The 22,044-nt window shown below is 35.6% G+C and overlaps 1 protein-coding gene across 2 annotated transcripts in view; it reads right to left on the bottom strand.

Annotated features, from left to right (window-relative positions):
• PXDN (peroxidasin) overlaps nt 1-22,044 on the bottom strand; it is a 315,380-nt gene that overhangs the window by 146,895 nt on the left and 146,441 nt on the right. The window contains exon 4 of one of the 2 annotated variants that reach the window (XM_053709731.1): nt 9,847-9,918. The exons of the other annotated variant lie outside the window; for it this stretch is intronic. Coding sequence (XP_053565706.1) covers nt 9,847-9,918 — 72 coding nt within the window. The remainder of the gene's footprint in view (nt 1-9,846; nt 9,919-22,044) is intronic. 2 annotated transcript variants of the gene reach the window in all.

Genomic DNA, 22,044 nt, shown 5'->3' with positions numbered 1-22,044 from the left:
TCAGAAATGCTTGAGCTTTCACTGGATTTACTGGGACACGGGAAAGAAAAAATCTCTTTGCAGGAGGTCTCATCTTGAAACCAATTCTGTACCCTTCTGAAACAATGCTCTGAATCCAAAGATTGTGAACAGAATTGATCCAAATTTCTTTGAAAAAACGTAACCTGCCCCCTACCAGCTGAACTGGAATGAGGGCCGTACCTTCATGTGAACTTAGAAGCAGGCTTTGCCTTTCTAGCAGGCTTGGATTTATTCCAGACTGGAGATGGTTTCCAAACTGAAACTGCTCCTGAGGACGAAGGATCAGGCTTTTGTTCTTTGTTGAAACGAAAGGAACGAAAACGATTGTTAGCCCTGTTTTTACCTTTAGATTTTTTATCCTGTGGTAAAAAAGTTCCTTTCCCACCAGTAACAGTTGAAATAATAGAATCCAACTGAGAACCAAATAATTTGTTTCCCTGGAAAGAAATGGAAAGTAGAGTTGATTTAGAAGCCATATCAGCATTCCAAGTCTTAAGCCATAAAGCTCTTCTGGCTAAGATAGCTAGAGACATAAACCTAACATCAACTCTAATAATATCAAAAATGGCATCACAGATAAAATTATTAGCATGCTGAAGAAGAATAATAATATCATGAGAATCACGATTTGCTACTTGTTGCGCTAGGGTTTCCAACCAAAAAGTTGAAGCTGCAGCAACATCAGCCAATGATATAGCAGGTCTAAGAAGATTACCTGAACACAGATAAGCTTTTCTTAGAAAGGATTCAATTTTTCTATCTAAAGGATCCTTAAACGAGGTACCATCTGACGTAGGAATGGTAGTACGTTTAGCAAGGGTAGAAATAGCCCCATCAACTTTAGGGATTTTGTCCCAAAATTCTAACCTGTCAGGGGGAACAGGATATAATTGCTTAAAACGTTTAGAAGGAGTAAATGAATTACCCAATTTATCCCATTCTTTGGAAATCACTGCAGAAATAGCATTAGGAACAGGAAAAACTTCTGGAATAACCGCAGGAGCTTTAAAAACCTTATCCAAACGTATAGAATTAGTATCAAGAGGACTAGAATCCTCTATTTCTAAAGCAATTAGTACTTCTTTAAGTAAAGAGCGAATAAATTCCATCTTAAATAAATATGAAGATTTATCAGCATCAATCTCTGAGATAGAATCCTCTGAACCAGAAGAGTCCAAAGAATCAGAATGATGGTGTTCATTTAAAAATTCATCTGTAGAGAGAGAAGATTTAAAAGACTTTTTACGTTTACTAGAAGGAGAAATAACAGACAAAGCCTTCTTTATGGATTCAGAAACAAAATCTCTTATGTTATCAGGAACATTCTGCACCTTAGATGTTGAGGGAACTGCAACAGGCAATGGTACATTACTAAAGGAAATATTATCTGCTTTAACAAGTTTGTCATGACAATTATTACAAACAACAGCTGGAGGAATAGCTACCAAAAATTTACAGCAGATACACTTAGCTTTGGTAGATCCAGCAGGCAGTGATTTTCCTGTAGTATCTTCTGGCTCAGATGCAACGTGAGACATCTTGCAATATGTAAGAGAAAAAACAACATATAAAGCAAAATAGATCAAATTCCTTATAAGACAGTTTCAGGAATGGGAAAGAATGCCAAATATCAAACTTCTAGCAACCAGAAGCAAATGAAAAATGAGACTGAAATAATGTGGAGACAAAAGCGACGCCCATATTTTTTAGCGCCAAATAAGACGCCCACATTATTTGGCGCCTAAATGCTTTTGGCGCCAAAAATGACGCCACATCCGGGAAGGCCGACATCTTTGGCGCAAAATAACGTCAAAAAAATGACGTAACTTCCGGCGACACGTATGACGCCGGAAACGGAAAAGAAATTTTTGCGCCAAAAAAGTCCGCGCCAAGAATGACGCAATAAAATGAAGCATTTTCAGCCCCCGCGAGCCTAACAGCCCACAGGGAAAAAAGTCAAATTTTTGAGGTAAGAAAAATATGATAATACAATGCATAATCCCAAATATGAAACTGACTGTCTGAAAATAAGGAAAGTTGAACATTCTGAGTCAAGGCAAATAAATGTTTGAATACATATATTTAGAACTTTATAAATAAAGTGCCCAACCATAGCTTAGAGTGTCACAGAAAATAAGACTTACTTACCCCAGGACACTCATCTACATGTTTGTAGAAAGCCAAACCAGTACTGAAACGAGAATCAGCAGAGGTAATGGTATATATAAGAGTATATCGTCGATCTGAAAAGGGAGGTAAGAGATGAATCTCTACGACCGATAACAGAGAACCTTATGAAATAGACCCCGTAGAAGGAGATCACTGCATTCAATAGGCAATACTCTCTTCACATCCCTCTGACATTCACTGCACGCTGAGAGGAAAACCGGGCTCCAACTTGCTGCGGAGCGCATATCAACGTAGAATCTAGCACAAACTTACTTCACCACCTCCCTTGGAGGCAAAGTTTGTAAAAACTGATTTGTGGGTGTGGTGAGGGGTGTATTTATAGGCATTTTAAGGTTTGGGAAACTTTGCCCCTCCTGGTAGGAATGTATATCCCATACGTCACTAGCTCATGGACTCTTGTTAATTACATGAAAGAAATCTAATATAGTTACTTTACGTGTTGGTTCTTTTACTAGTTGCTCAAGAGATTCCCCTTGTAAAGATTCTAGAATATATTTACTTCTAGTTGATTTGGCAACAGGTACTTCCCAATCTTCATCAGGCATATTAAAGGTGGCCATTGAAAAAGTACAGTATTACCTATACGAAACATATTTGACCATGTCCTGTGATGTGATGTGTATATCATTTTCTGATGCCTAATAAAATACCTTTGCTTTTACTCGATGTGAGAGTCCTGTGATCGCTGGAGACTGGGTGACTTTCAATTTTGTTGTCTGCTATATTAAAGTCCCCCACTACTATAACATTGCCCTACATTGTAATTCTGGCTATTTCATTAATTAATAAATTGTCTGATGCTTCATCCTGTAATCGTGTACTATATACTACTCCTATTCTAAATACCTGTTTCCCTTCAGTTTCTATAGTTACCCAAACACTTTTTCTACATTATCGTTTTTTTCAACAGTTTCAGTTACTTTAATATTTTCTTTCACGTACAGAGCAACTCCGCCTCCGCCCCCTTTTTTTCCTACTCTATTTTTTTTAAACAAGATATAACCAGGTATGTCTGTTTCCCAGTCGCGAGAGTCATTGTACCATTTCTCTGTTATAGCTACTAAATCCAATTTATCTTGAATCATTATTGCAGTGAGTGCAGGTAATTTACTTACTAAACTGCAAGCATTTGTGCACATTGCATGTAGAACATTTCTAGAATTCGCAAATCCTTTTGCATGGTCAATACAACCCCTGCCTACATTATTCAAAGTCTTATTCCTAAAAGTATTTTTTTTTTTTTTCTTAAATAAACAAGAATGTAAAATTTGGTTGACTGTCTTGTCATGCTCTGGGGGACAGATGAGTATGTTAATACTGTCCCCCTTCTTTAGTTTAAATTGCTACTAAAAAAAAAAAATATCCAGGTGCAAGCCATCCTTCTTATACAAGCTAATATAAAGCCAAACAAGGCTTTGATGGCTAACAAAACCATATCTTCTCTCCCTGCACCACCTCTCTAACCTCCCTGCACCACCTCTCTAATAGTAGTGTTAGGATATTTTAATGTGTATTTTAGTTTTATTTAATTGGTAGTTAGTTTAATATTAGTTAAATAGTTATATTAGTTTAATTGTTAGTTTAAACTTAGCTTTTTTAATTTGACAGGTAAGTTTTAATTTAATTTAAGATAGGGAAATTGTAATTTTCATATAAAGTTAGGGGGCGTTAGGTTTAGTGGTTACTAGTTTAAATTAGTTTATTGTGATGTGGGGGGCTTTCGGTTTAGGGGTTAATAGTTTAATTTAGTATATTTTATTGTGGGGGGCTTGCGGTTTAGGGGTTAATAGTTTTATTATAGTGGCAGCGGTGTAGGGGTTAATAACTTTACTATAGTGCGGGTGATGTGGGCGGATGGCAGATTAGGGGTTAATAATATTTAAATAGCGTTTGCAATGCGCAAGGGCGGAGGTATAGGGGTTAATAACTTTATTATAGTGGTGACGATGTCGGGGAGCGGCGGAATAGGGGTTAATAAAATGTATTAGTGGCAGCGATGTCGGGAGTAGCAGATTAGGGGTTAATAACTTACAAATAGTGTTTGCGATGCGGGAGGGCCTCGGTTGAGGGGTTAATAGGTAGTTTATGGGTGTTAGTGTACTTTGTAACACTTTAGTTATGAGTTTTATGTAACAGTTTTGTTGAGTAAAACTCATAGCTACTGCTTTCAGATGGCGGTACAGATCTTGTCGTTATAGAGTGTAACAGAAGCTTTTTGGTCTCACCGCAAAACTTGTAATGGCTGTGCTATGGAAGTCCCATGAAAAAACGTAATTTTTACGAGTGCGGGACTGACGTTGCGGTACAGCTATACCGACAAGACTTGTAATGGCTGCGGTGCTGTTTTAATGCTGAAATTACCATTTTTTCCGCATTAAAAGGCAAACGCACAACTCGTAATCTACCTGTTGCTCAATTGCATTTTATTCACTCTTGAAAAAGGTGGTTTGTCCACTGAGATCAGTTGTATTTAGCATTTTGCTAAATATTTTATTATACTGGAAGTCTTTCAAATAAGAAGAAGATTCCGTCTGTCTTTCAATAAAGGCGCACTTTTAACACAACCTGCTTGTGAGTATTTTGCATTTAGTGCACCTTCTTCCCTGATTGTATTGCACTATGATGGTTGTTTCTCTTTGGAGGTATCACTGATTGAAGATATCCAATAAAGGACCTATAGAGGAAGGATCTATATATTGAAAAAGAGCCCTAACTGACCAGTTTGATACAGCGCCACCATTCTTTACAGATTTTAAATAAATAAGTATATTGCAAATTTTTGTTTTACTACACATAATTAAAATATATATATCACAATATTAACATTTCAATATTTGTATTAGCCTAACAGTTTAATGATTAACAAGTCTAACTGTGAGAAAATGTAATAATAACTATTATTTAGATATAACTTCTCTAGCCAAGGAAATTAAAGTGTTTCAGAGAATGGTAATACTAATCAATTGCAGTGATAAAATGGGACAGGAATTTCTAGCAAGTAATATTATTTATATCTGAACATATTTTCAGAATATCACAATATTTTTATTACTTTTACTGAAAGCCTCTCCCACATAAAATTATTGAAATTCTTTTTTAAAACAGATTATGCATTATATAAGCTTGTTTTCTTATCTAAATTCTTAAGATATGCACTCTCTGTGTGGTACTGTTTAGAAAAGTGTGCTAAGAGATTTAATGCATGCATAGTCATCTGCAAAACTCTATTTATTCTGGGGGGCAAAGCTAGATAGATACAGTAGATAGATAGATAGATAGATAGATAGATAGATAGATAGATAGATAGATAGATAGATAGATAGATAGATAGATAGATAGATAGATGATAGATAGATAGATAGATAGATAGATAGATAGATACATAGAAAGATAGATGATAGATAGATAGAGTAGATAGATGATATATAGATAGATAGATAGATAGATAGATAGATAGATAGATAGATAGATAGATGATAGATAGATAGATAGATAGATAGATAGATAGATAGATAGATAGATAGATAGATAGATACAGTAAACAAATAGATAGATAGATAGATGATAGATAGATAGATAGATAGATAGATAGATAGATAGATAGATAGATAGATACAGTAGATAGATAGATGATAGATAGATAGATCTATTGATCGTTCGATAGATATTTATTACAAAGAAGAGCGTATTACACTGTCAAAGCAGAAGTCTCACAAATTGAGACTTCTGAGCTGCTCAGCAATCTCACTCCCGGGTTACATGTACCTCAAACTTCAGAGATAAAGAAACTACTTCATCTGCTAGTTCTTAATAATTTAAAGAGCCTGCAATTTTAAACAACTTTCCAATTTACTTAAATTATCAAATTTGTTTTGTTCTCTTGGAGTTCTTTGTTGAAGACTAAACCTAGGTACGCTGTGCATATATTTATAGCAGTCTATAGCAGCAGTGTAACTATGTATAGCATAGCTATAAAAAAAATTTGCAAACACTGCTGCAAGATGGCTTTAGACATATGCATGCTCCTGAGCTCACCTATGATTACTCTTTAACAAAGGATACCAAAAGAACAAAGCAAATTTGATAATAGAAGTAAATTGGAAAGTCATTTAAAATGTCATGCTCTATCCAATCAATGTAAGTTTAATTTTGACCGTACTGTATCTTTAAGTGCTAGTTTTATTAAAAGACCACAAGGGGTATAGATAAAAAAAACACTGTGTTATACAGCCACAATTAAAAGAATCATCAATGCGTTCCTCGGCCATTTATATCTGCCTGTTTCAGCAGGACTTTAGTAAGTTTGACTATAAAAAGAAATCTCAGTGAAACCTTTTTATTCTCTAAGAATTTAGCAGTTAACATAATTTTAACAGATTATAAAACTCATCTCTAATTCATAGAATAATTATCTTGTAAATCTTAATCAATCTATGTGCATTTATTGGTGCCAATTTAATAATTGATCTTCTAGGTAGGTTGTACTCAATAATGCCCACTCACTACATAGAAAATTGCTTGGAAGTCACTGTTCTCAGTAATGCTCTATTTATTTTGTTGATTGACACCCATTGGCCGCGAGTCTGCAGGGGGCGGCGTTGCACCAGCAGCTCTTGTGAGCTGCTGGTGCAATGCTGAATACGGAGAGCGTATTGCTCTCCGCATTCAGCGAGGTCTTGCGGACCTGATCCGCACTGTCGGATTAGGTCGGCAAGACCTTTGTTAAATAGGGGCCAGTGTCAGTTTGCCTTTGCTTTGCCCTATCATGTCTCATGTTTAGGCATTTTTGACATGTGAAGTAATTACTTTTGGAAAAAGTAATATGCAGGACTTTTCAGATGAGCTTGACAATTACTGTTAAATTTATTAAGACCAAAAGCTGTTTACTAAATTTATTAAGAGCATGTTTATAGTCTACCATCTAGAGATGATAATAAAGGGATAAATACACCATTACAACAATGATAACAAAGATAATTAATCCAGAGTGTATAATATAGGTTAACTGGTACATATTTTAAACAGCTATCTAGGACATATAACAGGCTGCAAGAAATATACTGAAAACAATGTAAACAAAAAACAACAACATTTAATGAAGAACTCAAATCCCTCCTCTGCTGACATATTTAAAGGCACAGTAAAGTCAAAATTCAACTTTAATTGTTTAGACAGAATATGCAATTTTAGACAACTTTGTAATTGACATCTATTATAAAATGTGCTTCCTTCTTTTGGTATCCTTTGTTGAAGGGTAAATCTAAGTGCACTCATAGGAGCTCAGGAGTGTGCACGTGTTTTCAGAACTCTTTGGCAGCAGTGTTTGCAACACTGTATAACATGGCTTCAAAAATGTTGCAAAACCCTGCTGCCATACAGTTCAAAAGAGCATGTGCATATTTCTGAGCTCGTATGAGTCTACCCATATTAACTCTGCAAAAAAGGACAGCAAAAGAACAAACCGCATATGAAAATAGAAGTAAAATGGAAAGTTGTTTAAAGGGACATAATACTCATATGCTAAATCACTTGAAACTGATGCAGTATAACTGTAAAAAGCTGACAGGAAAATATCACCTGAGCATCGCTATATAAAAAAGGAAGTTATTTTACCTCACAATCTTCTCAGCTCAGCAGAGTAAGTTCTGTGTAAAAACGTATACTCAGCTGCTCCCAGCTGCAGGTAAAAAAAAAAATGAAGAAATGAACTGCAGCCAATCAGCATCAGCAGTGCTGAGGTCATGAACTCTTTTACTGTGATCTCATGAGATTTGACTAAACTCTCATGAGATTTCAAAGTAAACTTCCTTTAACCTGAATAGGGAAATAATATGAGAGTGCACGAGGCTCATCCCCTAAGCTGTCCCAGGACAGACATACTGATTTGCTGCTTAGAAATCCTTTACAATGGGAGGTGGCTACTGTGGAACTTTTGGGATAAAATATCATTCTTTTTTACATAGAAATGTTCAGGTGATATTTTCTAGTCAGCTTTTTACAGCTATACTGCATCACTTTCAAGTGTTTAAACATTTGGGTATTATGGCCCTTTAAATTTACATGCTCTGTCTCAATCATGTAAGTGTAATTTTGACTACACACAGATTTTAGTTAATCTGCACATCTAGGTAAATTATTTGTGGTGGTCAACAAGTATCTATTCCTGGGTTAGCAAACAGTAATGTGTTATATTACATACACTGTGCGCTCTAACAAAGGAAAGGATATATAGCTCTAAAAATTAAAGGGACACTGTACTCATTTTCTGTTATCCATATGAAAGATTGGCATCTAAACACGTTGAATATCTTTTTTTGCATGAAAAACATGTGAAGTAAATATTTTTAAATGTATTTTTCTACTAAAATAACTATATCAGTTATTTGCTTCTTACAAATCCTTATTGGCTGATAGGCACTTCCTAATACAACACATAGGCCTCTATTTATCAAAGTCTGGCGGACCTGATCCGACAGTGCGGATCAGGTCCGCCAGACCTTGCTGAATACGGAGAGTAATACGCTCTCCGTATTCAGCATTGCACCAGCAGCTCACAAGAGCTGCTGGTGCAACGTCGCTTGATGCAGAATCACGGCCAATCGGCCGCCAGCAGGGGGGTGTCAATCAACCCTCAGAGCAGGCGGACAAGTTATGGAGCAGCGGTCTTTAGACCGCTGCTTCATAACTGGTGTTTCTGGTGAGCTTGCAGGCTCGCCAGAAACACGGGGCCTCAAGCTCTATCCGGAGCTTGATAGATAGGCCCCAGAGTGACCTAGTGCTTATTCCATAGGTTAAAGCTAACAATAAGAAATCTAGTAAGCTAAGATCTACAATAAATGCCTTAAACAGCAAATGATGGAAGCGCTAAAAATCCTAAAATACATTTTAAAAGGGGCAGTAAACCTACAACACATAGTGCAGAATTATATAACATTAGCTTAGCGCCAACTTTATACAACAAACTATTGCAGAGATATTTTATTAGAAAATTCAATTTTGAAAAATGCTGCTCCTGGCCTTACTGAGCGGGTGTGTTTTTTCCTAAGGGCATCGTGGGCACACTGTCTAGTACTTACGCTATTTTTAATACTTCCATTGCTTGTTGTATAAGTGATAGGCACTTCCTGCTAAAGCTAACAGGCTGGTACCCAGCGCTACGGAATTTGGTGGCGCTATACAAATAAATAATAATAATACATACTTCCTGTTAATTTGTACTTCCTGTAAATGCTCATTGGTTCATAGATTACTGCCTGCTATTGCCAATGAGCATTAGTAGGAGTTGCACAACTGATAATGGTAAATTAGTTTATGTTATTCACACTTGTCATTATTTGTATTTCTTTATATGCGCCTTTTAAAGAAGAAGTAGTTATAAAAATAGGCTACATAAGAAAAAAAGAAAACGGTATAAAAACTGTATAAAAAAACAGAACTGATTATTAAAACAGAACATACAACAGAGACATGTAGAAGCAAACCGACAGATGTGACCATAGAACACATTTTGCATAAGGTCACAGCTTACGTATGGACATAAAAGACAAAAACAAAAATGTTATACATGTTTGTGCACCTACGATTAAAATAATAGTGAGATGAGAGAGAGATGAGAGAGAGTGAAAGGACACTTACAGTTGTTCTAGGGAGGCAAGTCCTCTAAATGCTTGCCTGTCAATGGAATGGATTTCATTCTTGTACAAATAGCTGAAACAAGAAACAATCAGCAGTATTAGTAAACACACACAAGCACATAAAAAATTAATTTGGCACACACATAACAGAAACGTCAAAATAAAAAAAATAAAAATTGGTGGTAACATACACTGAGCAGTTTTCCAGGGACATTAATAACCCATTAAGGTTAAGATTACAAGTGGAGCAGATTGTAAATTATCTTGTGATCAGTCAAAAAAACATAATTTAAGAACTTACCTGATAAATTCATTTCTTTCATAATGGCAAGAGTCCATGAGCTAGTGGTGTATGGGATATACATTCCTACCAGGAGAGGGCAAAGTTTCCCAACCTCAAATGCCTATAAATACATCTCCCACCACACACATACTTCAGTTTAATGTATAGCCAAGTAAGGAGGTGTAAAAGGAGTAAAAAAGAGGAACTGGAAAATAATATTGTGCTTTTATACAAAAAAAAATACCCAAGATGTGGAAGTCCACAGAAGAGTCACTAGAGAGGGAGGGACAAAATAAAAACAGATATTTCCGCTGAGAAATTAAATCCACAAAATAAGTTCTTATAAACAGAAGAATCAAACTGTGAAAGCGCCTGAAGAACTTTTCTACCAAAGACTGCTTCAGAAGAAGCAAATACATTAAAATTTTAAAATTTAGTATATGTATGCAAAGAAAACCAAGTTGCTGTTTTGCAAATCTGATCAACTGAAGCTTCATTCTTAAAAGCCCACGAAGTGGCAACTGATCTAGTAGAATGAGCTGTAATTCTCTGAGGCGGAGACTGTCCCGCCTCCAAATAAGCCTTGTGAATTAAAAGCTTTAACCAAGATGACAAATAAATGGCAGAGGCTTTCTGACCTTTCCTAGAATCAGAAAAGACAACAAATAGACTAGAAGTCTTCCTGAAATCCTTAGTAGACCAAATGGAAGAGTGACAAATTGGTAATGCTTGTCTAGAAAAGAGAATCTCAGAAACCAATAGTGATCTGGATGAATCAGAATATAAATATAAGCGTCCTGTAAGTCTATTGTGGACATGTAATGACCTTGCTGAATAAAAGGTAGAATAGTCCTTATAGTCACCATCTTGAAAGTTGGGACCCTTACAAAATGATTCAAAAACTTCAGATCCAGAACTGGTCTGAATGAATTTTGTTTCTTTGGGACAATGAATAGATTTGAATAAAACCCCAGACCCTGTTCCTGAAGCGGAACTGGTATAATTACCCCTGAAAGCTCCAGATCTGAAACACACTTCAGAAAAGCCTGAGCTTTTACAGGATTTGTTGGAACATGAGAGAGAAAGAATCTTCTCACAGGAGGTCTTACTCTGAAACGTATTTGATACCCTTGAGAGACTCTGAATCCACAGATTTTGAACCGAATCTGCCCAAATGTCTTGGAACAATTTCAATCTGCCCCCACCAGCTAAACTGGATTGAGAGCCACACCTTCATGCAGACTTAGGTGCTGGCTTTGGTTTTTTAAAAGGCTTGGAATTATTCCAACTTGAAGACGACTTCCAATTGGAACCAGAGTCCTTAGGGGAAGGAGTGGTTTTCTGTTCTCTATTCTGACGAAAGGAACGAAAACGATTAGAAGCTTTAGATTAAATTAGATTTACCCTTACATTTTTTATCTTGAGGCAAATAAACTCCCTTCCCCCTGGTGATAGTGGAAATAATAGAATCCAACTGAGAACCAAATAAATTATTACCATGGAAAGATAGAGATAATAATCTAGATTTAGATACCAAGTCAGCATTCCAAGATTTAAGTCAAAAAGCTCTTCTAGCTAAAATAGCTAAAGACATGGATTTAACATCAATCTGGGTGATATCAAAAATAGCATCACAGATAAAATGATTAGCATGTTGAAGCAAACAAATAATGCTAGACAAATCAGGATCTGCTTCCTGATGTGCTAAGCTATCCAACCAAAAAGTTGATGCAGCTGCAACATCAGCCATAGAAATGGCAGGCCTGAGAATATAGCCAGAATGTAAATAAGCTTTCCTTAGATAAGAATCAATCAGCCTATCTAAAGAATTCTTAAAAGTAATATCTTCCATTGGAATAGTAGTATGTTTGGCAAGAGTAGAAATAGCCCCATCAACCTTAGGGACTTTTCCCCAAAACTCCAATTTAGCCACTGGTAAAAGAAGAAGGATTTAAAGAAGCACCAGGCTTAGACCATTCCTTAGCAATCACATCTGAAACAGCATCTGGAAGAGAAAAAACCTTAGGAGTAATCACAGGAGGTTTAAAAACAGAATTTAAACGCTTACTGGGTTTTTTATCAAGAGGATCAGACTCCTCAATATCCAAAGTAACCAACACTTCTTTCAATAAAGAACAAATATATTCAATCTTAAAAGATAAGAAGATTTATCAATTTCAAAATCTGAAGTAGGATCCTCTGAACCAGAGAGATCGTCATCAGAGAAGGATATTTCAGTATGTTGTCGGTCAATACAAATTTCATCAGACTTATGTGAAGTTTTGAAAGACCTTTTACATTTATTAGAAGGTAGAATAGAAGACATAGCCTTCTGTATTGCATCAGCAAAATAATTTTTCATATCAACAGGGATATCATGTACATTAGATGTTGAGGGAACAACAGGTGCTGTACTAGTACTAATAGACACATTATTGGCATGCAAAAGCTTATCATGACAATTGTTACATAATATAGCCGGAGATATAATCTCAGCTTGCTTATATACAGATACACTTAGCTTTGGTAGAACTGTGTTCAGGCAGCATGGTTCCTACAGTAGCTTCTGAGGCAGGATCAGACTGAGACATCTTTGCAAAAATGTGAAAGAAAAAATAACATTTAAACAAATATCCAATTTCCTCATATAGCAGTTTCAGGAATGGGAAAAAATGCATATGCTAATAGGCAGAAAAGCAAACAGCATAGCCCTCTATAATATAAAGAGAGCAAAAGCATAAAGGAAGTGAGGTAAAATAAATAAAAATGTTTGGCGCCAAGTCTGACGCACAACGCAAATAGAAATTTTTGGAAAAAAATGTGCCAAAAATGTGCCAAAAATGACGCAATAAATAATAGCATTATGCCCTCGCGAGCCTAGATTGACTGTGAAAATAAAGAAAAGCAAGTCAAACTGGAAAAAAAAAAGACTAAACAACCAGGTAAAAAATAACTTCCTAAAATATGATTCCCATACTAAAACTGTTAGACTGCAAAGGGAAATACACATAGACCTGACTCATGGCAAATATAAGTAAAATACATATATTTAAATCTTTATTACATAAAGCGCCAAACATAGCTGAGAGTGTCTTAAATAATGATACATACTTACCGAAAGACACCCATCCACATATAGCAGACAGCCAAACCAGTACAGAAAACTATCAGCAGATGTAATGGTATATAAGAGTATATCGTCGATCTGAAAAGGGAGGTAGGAGATGAATCCCTAAGACCGATAACAGAGAACCCTTGAAAAGATTTCCCATGAGTGAAACCATAAAATCAATAGGCAATACTCGCTTCACATCCCTCTGACAAACACTGATCTTGGAGAGGAATTGGGCTTCAGAATGTTTAGAAGAGCTTATAATAGAAGAAATGAAAGAGATTAAGCACAAACTTACTTCACCACCTCCATAGGAGGCAAAGTTTGTAAAATTGAAGCATTTGTTTGGTGAGGGGTGTATTTATAGGCATTTGAGGTTTGGGAAACTTTGCCCCCTCCTGGTAAGAATGTATATCCCATACGTCACTAGCTCATGGACTCTAGCCATTTACATAAAATAAATAATGCTCTTGTATTACAATTTTATGGTTAAAATGAATCACTAGTTTCCAAAATACTGCTTTACTGCTTTTTGAGACCTGAAGGAAATGCTATGGAAAAAAAATATTTAATTTATAGTTAGAGTTGATATTAAGAAACAAAGGTTTGATACTGGAGAGAAGGTTTTGTGTATATATAAATAAAAGTGTATGAAGTTTGGAAAGTCCAGTTAGTGCCTGCCTTTTGTTTTTATACACACACACACATTTATATATATATATATATATATATATATATATATATATATATATATATATATATATATATATATATATATATATATACAGTGTATATATGTGTGTGTGTATATACAGTATATACAGTATACACATACACAACCTAAAGGTAGTTTTATTTCATTTGTATTACTTTTGTTTACATAGTATAATCACAAAAATAGTACAGTTCTGTAATCAGAAAGGTAAAAGATTCAGGCAGAAAAGTTTGTGACTTAAAAGGGAATATATATATATATATATATATATATATATATATATATATATATATATATATATATATATATATATATATATATATATATATATATATATATATATATCATATAAACACATGTATGCACATATATACATGTATACATATAACATATTACATATTTATAGCTACCTTCTGGTTAGCGAAGTAGGTCTAACGGGGTGACAGTTTAGTGTGCGAGTTCCAGATTGTGCTCTCCATTGAAGTCTATGGGGAGAATCTAGCTTGGTAGCGATAGCTGAAGCCCTGAAGTTAGCAACGTGTTAAAAGTGTCACTAACAAATGCAGCAGAAGGGCTAATTTGCACTGTTTGTCTTAGTTAACATGCGAGAAAGGCTGAATATGAGGATTGCTTAGATAAATATTTTTTAATTCAATAAATGCGTGGGGTTCAATGCAGTTCTCCTAAGGTGGTCTCCTATTTCACCATGAACAAAAAAGCATAGGAGAGGGCACAAATACAACTTAAAGGGACAGTATACACCAATTTTCATATAACTGCATGTAATAGACACTACTATAAAGAAGACTATGCACAGATACTGATATAAAAATCCAGTATAAAACCATTACAAAATTACTTAGAAGCTCCCAGTTTAGCTCTGTTAAAAAGATTAGCAGGAAAACCCACTGAAAGAGGGTGTATAGCAAACAAAAAACAGACACTCTCCCCCTTCCCCTTCCTCTGCATATGAAAAGACTCTTTACACAAACAGAAGCAAGCTGGAGTTGGTATACATCAGTATACTTTAAAACTTTGGGGCTTGGTTAGGAGTCTGAAAATCAGAGCAATGTTATTTAAGAATAAACAAAACTATACATTTAAAAAACAAAAAACATTTATGCAAAGAGAAATCTACGGCCCCATTACATATGCAGCTTCGCCCGCAAAAGCCGGCAACGCCAGTTTTTACGCTATTTTGGTATTACATATTAGGCGTAGCATACAAGTTACGCAGGTATATTTTACCCGCGCTCGCAATTATTACTCCCATAGGCTAACATGGGACCACGTCGTAAATCGGTATCCAATATCCAGCGCAAGGCCTTACGTGGCGAAAATAGAGAAATCTTACTACATTTTTACCTCGCCATAAAAGGCAGCCATAGCAGGCCTTGCGAGTATGGGAGCACCTGCAAAACTAAAATAACATCTAACGCATGCGCAATGTCTATCTACCTGTCAACAGCAATCCCCCACCGCAATAACTAATAAAGTCTATTAACCCCTAAACCGCCATCAAACCCACACCGCAAGTAATAACTAAATTATTAACCCCTAAATCTGCCAACCCCAACAACGCAAACTACCTCTTAAAACTATTAACCCTTAATCCGCCATTAACCCACAATGCAATAAACCTATTCAAGTATTAACCCCTAAACCGCCATAGCCCACATAGCCTATTAAATGTATTAACCCCTAATCTGCCGCCGCCAACGTCGCCACCACTATAATAAAGTTATTAACCCCTAAACCTAAGTCTAACCCTTACCCTAACACCCCCCCTAACTTAAATATTATTTAAATAAATCTAAATAAATTTACTATTATTAACTTAATTATTCCTATTTAAAACTAAATACTTACCTATAAAATAAACCCTAAGATAGCTACAATATAATTAATAATTACATTGTAGCTATTTTAGGATTTATTTTTATTTTACAGGCAACTATGTATTTATTTTAACTAGATACAATAGTTATTAAATATTTATTAACTATTTAATAGCTACCTAGTTAAAATAAATACAAATTTACCTGTAAAATAAATCCTAACCTAAGTTACAATTACACCTAACACTACACTATCATTAAATAAATTAAATTAATTAACTACAATGACCTAAAATTAAATACAAATAAATAAAATAAAGTACAAAAACAAACAATCACTAAATTACAGAAAATAAAAAAATTACATGAAGTTTAAACTAATTACACCTAATCTAAGCCCCCTAAAATAATAAATTTCCCTACCCTATGCTAAATTACAATAGCCCTTAAAAGGGCTTTTTGCGGGGCATTGCTCCAAAGTAATCAGCTCTTTTACCTGTAAAAAAAGAAATACAACCCCCCAACATTAAAACCCACCACCACACACCCAACCCTACTCTAAAACCCACTCAATCCCCCCTTAAAATAACCTAACACTACTCCCTTGAAGATCTCCCTACCTTGAGCCGTCTTCACCCAGCCGGGCACAAGTGGACCTCCAGAGGGGCAGAAGTCTTCATCCGATCCGGCCAGAAGAGGATATCCAGACCGGCAAAAGTGTTCATCCAGGCGGCATCTTCAATCTTCTTCCATCCGGAGCGGAGCGGGTCCATCTTGAAGACATCCGACGCGGAGCATCCTCTTCCATCCGACGGTGACTGAAGAATGAAGGTTCCTTTAAATGACATCATCCAAGATGGCGTCCCTTCAATTCCGATTGGCTGATAGAATTCAGCCAATCGGAATTAAGGTAGGAAAAATCCTATTGGCTGATGCAATCAGCCAATCGGATTGAAGTTCAATCCGATTGGCTCAAGTTCAATCCGAGACGGCTCAAGGTAGGGAGATCTTCAAGGGGGTAGTGTTAGGTTTTTTTAAGGGGGGATTGGGTGGGTTTTAGAGTAGGGTTGGGTGTGTGGGTGGTGGGTTTTAATGTTGGGGGGTTGTATTTATTTTTTTACAGGTAAAAGAGCTGACTACTTTGGGGCAATGCCCCGCAAAAAGCCCTTTTAAGGGCTATTTGTAATTTAGTATAGGGTAGGGAAATTTATTATTTTGAGGGGCTTTTTTATTTTGTTAGGGGGCTTAGATTAGGTGTAATTAGTTTAAACTTCTTGTAAAAAAATTTTATTTACTGTAATTTAGTGTTTTGTTTTTTTTGCACTTTAGTTTATTTTATTTTATTGTATTTAATTTTAGGTAATTGTAGTTAATTAATTTAATTTATTTAATGATAGTGTAGTGTTAGGTGCAATTGTAACTTAGGTTAGGATTTATTTTACAGGTAAATTTGTATTTATTTTAACTAGGTAGCTATTAAATAGTTAAAATAAATACAAAGTTGCTTGTAAAATAAAAATAAATCCTAAAATAGCTACAATGTAATTATTAATTATATTGTAGCTATCTTAGGGTTTATTTTATAGGTATTTAGTTTTAAATAGGAATAATTTAGTTAATAATAGTACATTTATTTAGATTTATTTAAATAATATTTAAGTTAGGAGGGTGTTAGGGTTAGGGTTAGACTTAGGTTTAGGGGTTAATAACTTTATTATAGTGGTGGTGACGTTGGCGGCGGCAGATTAGGGGTTAATACATTTAATAGGCTATGTGGGCTATGGCAGTTTAGGGGTTAATACTTGAATAGGTTAATTGCGTTGTGGGCTATGGCGGTTTAGGGGTTAATAATTTAGTTATTACTTGCGGTGTGGATTTGATGGCGGATATGGGGTTAACAGTTTAAATAGGCACATTGCGTTGTGGGGGGTTGTCGGTCTAGGGGTTAATACATTTAATATTAGTAATGAGAGGGGGGGATTGCGGATATAGGGGTTTTACGTGTCAGGCTTATTTTTTATGAGGCGTGTTAGACTTTTACGGGAGATTTGTTATTTTATTTACTTTTCTTAGGCGCCGGCAGTTTCTAAAGTGCCGTAAGTCACTAGCAACTCCAGAAATTTGTATTTATGCTAATTTCTAGACATTGCTAGTTTATCCGACTTACGGCACTTTATGAACTGCCGGCGGGGTTTATGTAATACCCCGATGTGCGAAGTGAAATTACGGGCGAAGCGGGTTCCCACGCTTGCGCCGAAACCTGCGCCGTATATGTGATCGCGCCCTTAGTGTATAATGTCCCTTTAAGGAGGTCAAGGTGAAAAGAAATAATGAAAAATAAAATACCATGACTTGATCAGTACTGTATACTTACTTTTTACCCACCCTGTATACTTTAGTTTTACAGTAGTCTCTTGGCGGCATGTGAGCCGAGAAAAAGCTGAAGCGGCTGGGACCCACATGCAACAAGTATATAGACTTCAATCTGGTAATGTGCTCTTTATTGTTCTATTACACATATTACCTATTGTTTTTATCAAGTTTGATGTTATTAAATTATACTGCCTTGAGTCAGATTTACACTCGCCCCTGTGCTTTTTTTTTGTTGAAATTTAGTTATTTTCCTTTAGTTCATACTAGTAGTTTGTATGTGTCTCAAGTACTGCTGCAAACACTGCTGCCACATAGTGCTCAAAATGAAACAATGAAATGATGCCTGATGAAATGGCCAAGTACGAGAGCCGAGAAACACGTTGCTTATCCTTAGGGGACATCATACTACTCCCCTATACCGTTTTTTAATTTAATATTTTTTTAACTTTTAGCAGTTTGGCAAATTTATCTTATGTACAAAAAAAGATATTGCAGAACTAGAAAAAGTTCCGAGAGGGGCCACAACGCTAATAAGGGGATTGGAGAATTTAACCTATGAGGAGAGGCTAGTCAAACTGGGTCTGTTTTCTTTAGAAAAAAGGCGCTTGAGAGGTGACATGATTACTTTATATAAATATATTCAAGGCCCATATACAGAGATGGTAGAAGCTCTGTTTATTCAAAGAAAATTGTTTCTTACAAGAGGTCGCAATTTAAGGTTGGGGGAAAGGAGACAATAAAATTGTGAAACTCATTACCAAAGGTGGTAGTAAATGCCAATACCCTAGATACATTTAAAAATAGTCTGGATACATTTCTGTATATAAACAAAATTCATGGATATGATTGCTAGTATTAAATGGGTCACCTTTTAGTGGGTTTATTTAAAGGGACACTAAACCCCCCAAAAAGGTTATCAGTAATCTCAAAATGAATACATTTTATAGCAGTTTGTAATTTGCATTCCGTTTCAAATTTCTACCATTTAGTAGTAATCATATTATTAAAATTAGTCAATTTCTAAACCCACCGCCGGGTTTGCGTTGCCCTAGGCGAATCCACACTGATAACCCAGGTTATGAAAATGGCGGAAGATTGCCGCAATGCGCATGCGCTACCTCCCACCACCGGATATGAGTTGCCCTAGGCGAATACACAGATTACCCAGGTTCTGAAAATGGCGGAAGATTGCCGCAATGCGCATGCGCTAGCCTTCTGAACCGTCATCCTTTACATCACTTGCGAGATTCCATTGCCATTATGTGGGTAATCTCGGCATCAAGGGCTGGATATGCGCTTGCGTGAGGTTCATGATCGGAGTACGCATGCACAGTGGGAATAAATTATTACATAATCATATGCATAAAATCGGCATCTGATTGGAGATTGCTTTTCCTCTTGTACAGCCCATATTTGAGGGTTGGATTGAGTGAGGTAATCATCGAAAATAAAAATGATATTTTAAAATGTATTGCTGATTCATTGGAGTGTAAAAGTAGGTGATTAATGATATGATATTGATTGCTATGTGAAATTTGTATTCCGGTTCTACAAAAAAAAAAAAGTTTTGGAATCCTTTAAGCTTAACTGGAGCTTTTTGTAAGTATTTTAGATTTGTATAGGTTGAACTCGATGGGCTTCGGTCTTTTTTAAACCTTATCTACTATGTTACAGCTTATAGTAACCTTGTTGGTACTAGCAATACTTTGGGTATCAATCTATACCCCTCCTTGCTGGGAACCTGTGACAACTTGGACACACTGCAGACTTCGGGAGAGGGTGAGCTGATACGCTCTAATCTATCAGCCTGCTTCTACCAGCACATAAGGGTGCTCCACGCAAATGTGAGTACCATTCCAACGTCTACTTTGTGTTATTTTTGGAATATACTGATACACACATGAGGCGCCCCTCTATTTTCTTGCCTAGTGCTTAAGACACAGGCTTGCAAAAATCCGTCTTCAGTCAGTTAGGGGTTCCTACCTCACAATTTGTACAAGCTACTATTCAATAGTGTAGACCACACAGAATGTCTCAGTAAACAGCATTATACATATTGATAGAACAGATAGCAGTAAATATTGATAGTGCAATTAAATTGTTGCTTTTAAAACCACAGTAAAATTCCAAGAGAACAAATCCTTGTTAACCCTATGAATGTCAGAAATGACTACAACACACAGTTTGTAGAATATAAACTCACACATCTCACAAACCAATGCTAAAACTAGGCCTTACCACTAGTATGCTGCAGGAGTCATAGGTCCAAAAAGGCAAATAAACCTCATTAAAGCTTTACAGGGATAAAGAGAATTCTATAAATGAGGACAGAGGGAGGTAATTCTATGCACTACTATTGCCATAATCTCAGAAAAGGTAAAGTCTATGTTATCTAGAACATAAAATGTATTTTAATGGACAAAATCTCAAAAACATTGTTGATTATACTAATGTGTTTTCTCTCTGTTTTTTTTACACTCTCAAAGGCCATAACGAGTAACTGCATACGTTATCTGTAACAGAACTTAAAAAAGAGAGTCTTGAGGGATATCACCCAGCTTGACAGCCCAACAACCTTTCAATTTATTCCAATCACACAACATTATCTTGTAACTTAATACCACAATCAAATCAGGCTACCTTTATCTGTACAATTATCATTTATATATCTGCTATAGACAAACATTTTCATTTTATGTATTCCTGGGATTTTACCTGTCACTGTTTCTAACAGAAAATAAAAGTAAAATATTAGAATATTCTAAGGGATTAGCATATGGTCTTTTCAACTAATAATAGGCAGGTGATAAATAATAGTTTTATTACTCAGCTTAATGGTATATGTGATTTAACGTTATCAAAGGAATTGAAGGCTTGTTGGCCCCGTCAGGATTTGAACCTGTGACCCAGATGTTTGAACAGGTGGCAGATACTGTGGCTGGCCAATTACCAAATTTAGCAATATCACACATCTTATTTAAACTGTACTTACATTTATATTTAGACTATATATATATATATATATATATATATATATATATATATATATATATATATATATATATATATATATATATATATATATCATACATACACACACAATATATGACATGAGGCATATAAACAATTAAAAACAGATTCCCTCGTTTAGATATAATGTGCCCTAGTTAGACTGAACAGTTATTCTAAAGAAAGAGCCAAGAAACAACAATCTATCCAGAAAATAAACATTCCAGCTGCGTATCTTAATCTATAGCAAACAGAACTAAAAGGGAGTTGTGCAGTAGACGGATGCAATCTCAGAAACTACAAATATTGCAAGTTAAAACAAGACTAGACCTTGGGGCAAAACAACCTGAAATGAACCAAAGATCCTACAATGGAACAGACAAATGACTTCACAGATATAATAATAATGTATGTCTTGCTGTCAGATACACTGGATTAAATACCTTTTTTTCTAGAGTACATTTTCCAAATATATTCTGTAAAATATATGTTTTACTCATAAATTAGGGAATTAATCCTTTACATTATACAGTATTCTCTATAGAAAATGTTGCCAGCCATGTAGCATTATGAAGCGGGAGGGGGCATATTAATACTCATTTTCTGTTATTTATAAATGATACCTAAGATAACCAAAGCACAAATTAATTGCATAATTAAATGTAATATATTTTAATGATAATTTGTGCAAAATTACACAAAACCAACACTATAAGGGGAGTGTAAGGTAGCAAGGTCTCCTGTAACGGAGTTAAGGGCCTGTGCATTACAAGGTAGTGAAAATCGCTGGTTTAGTGTGCTAGCAACAATGTTGCAAAGTAAGGGCAGGTCTTAGACTCACCAGTTATAAGAGTAGTTCTAGAAGAATC

Source organism: Bombina bombina, chromosome 4 (genome assembly GCF_027579735.1).
Source record: "Bombina bombina isolate aBomBom1 chromosome 4, aBomBom1.pri, whole genome shotgun sequence".
Taxonomy (NCBI): domain Eukaryota; kingdom Metazoa; phylum Chordata; class Amphibia; order Anura; family Bombinatoridae; genus Bombina; species Bombina bombina.
This window is presented reverse-complemented; position numbering and strand designations above follow the sequence as displayed.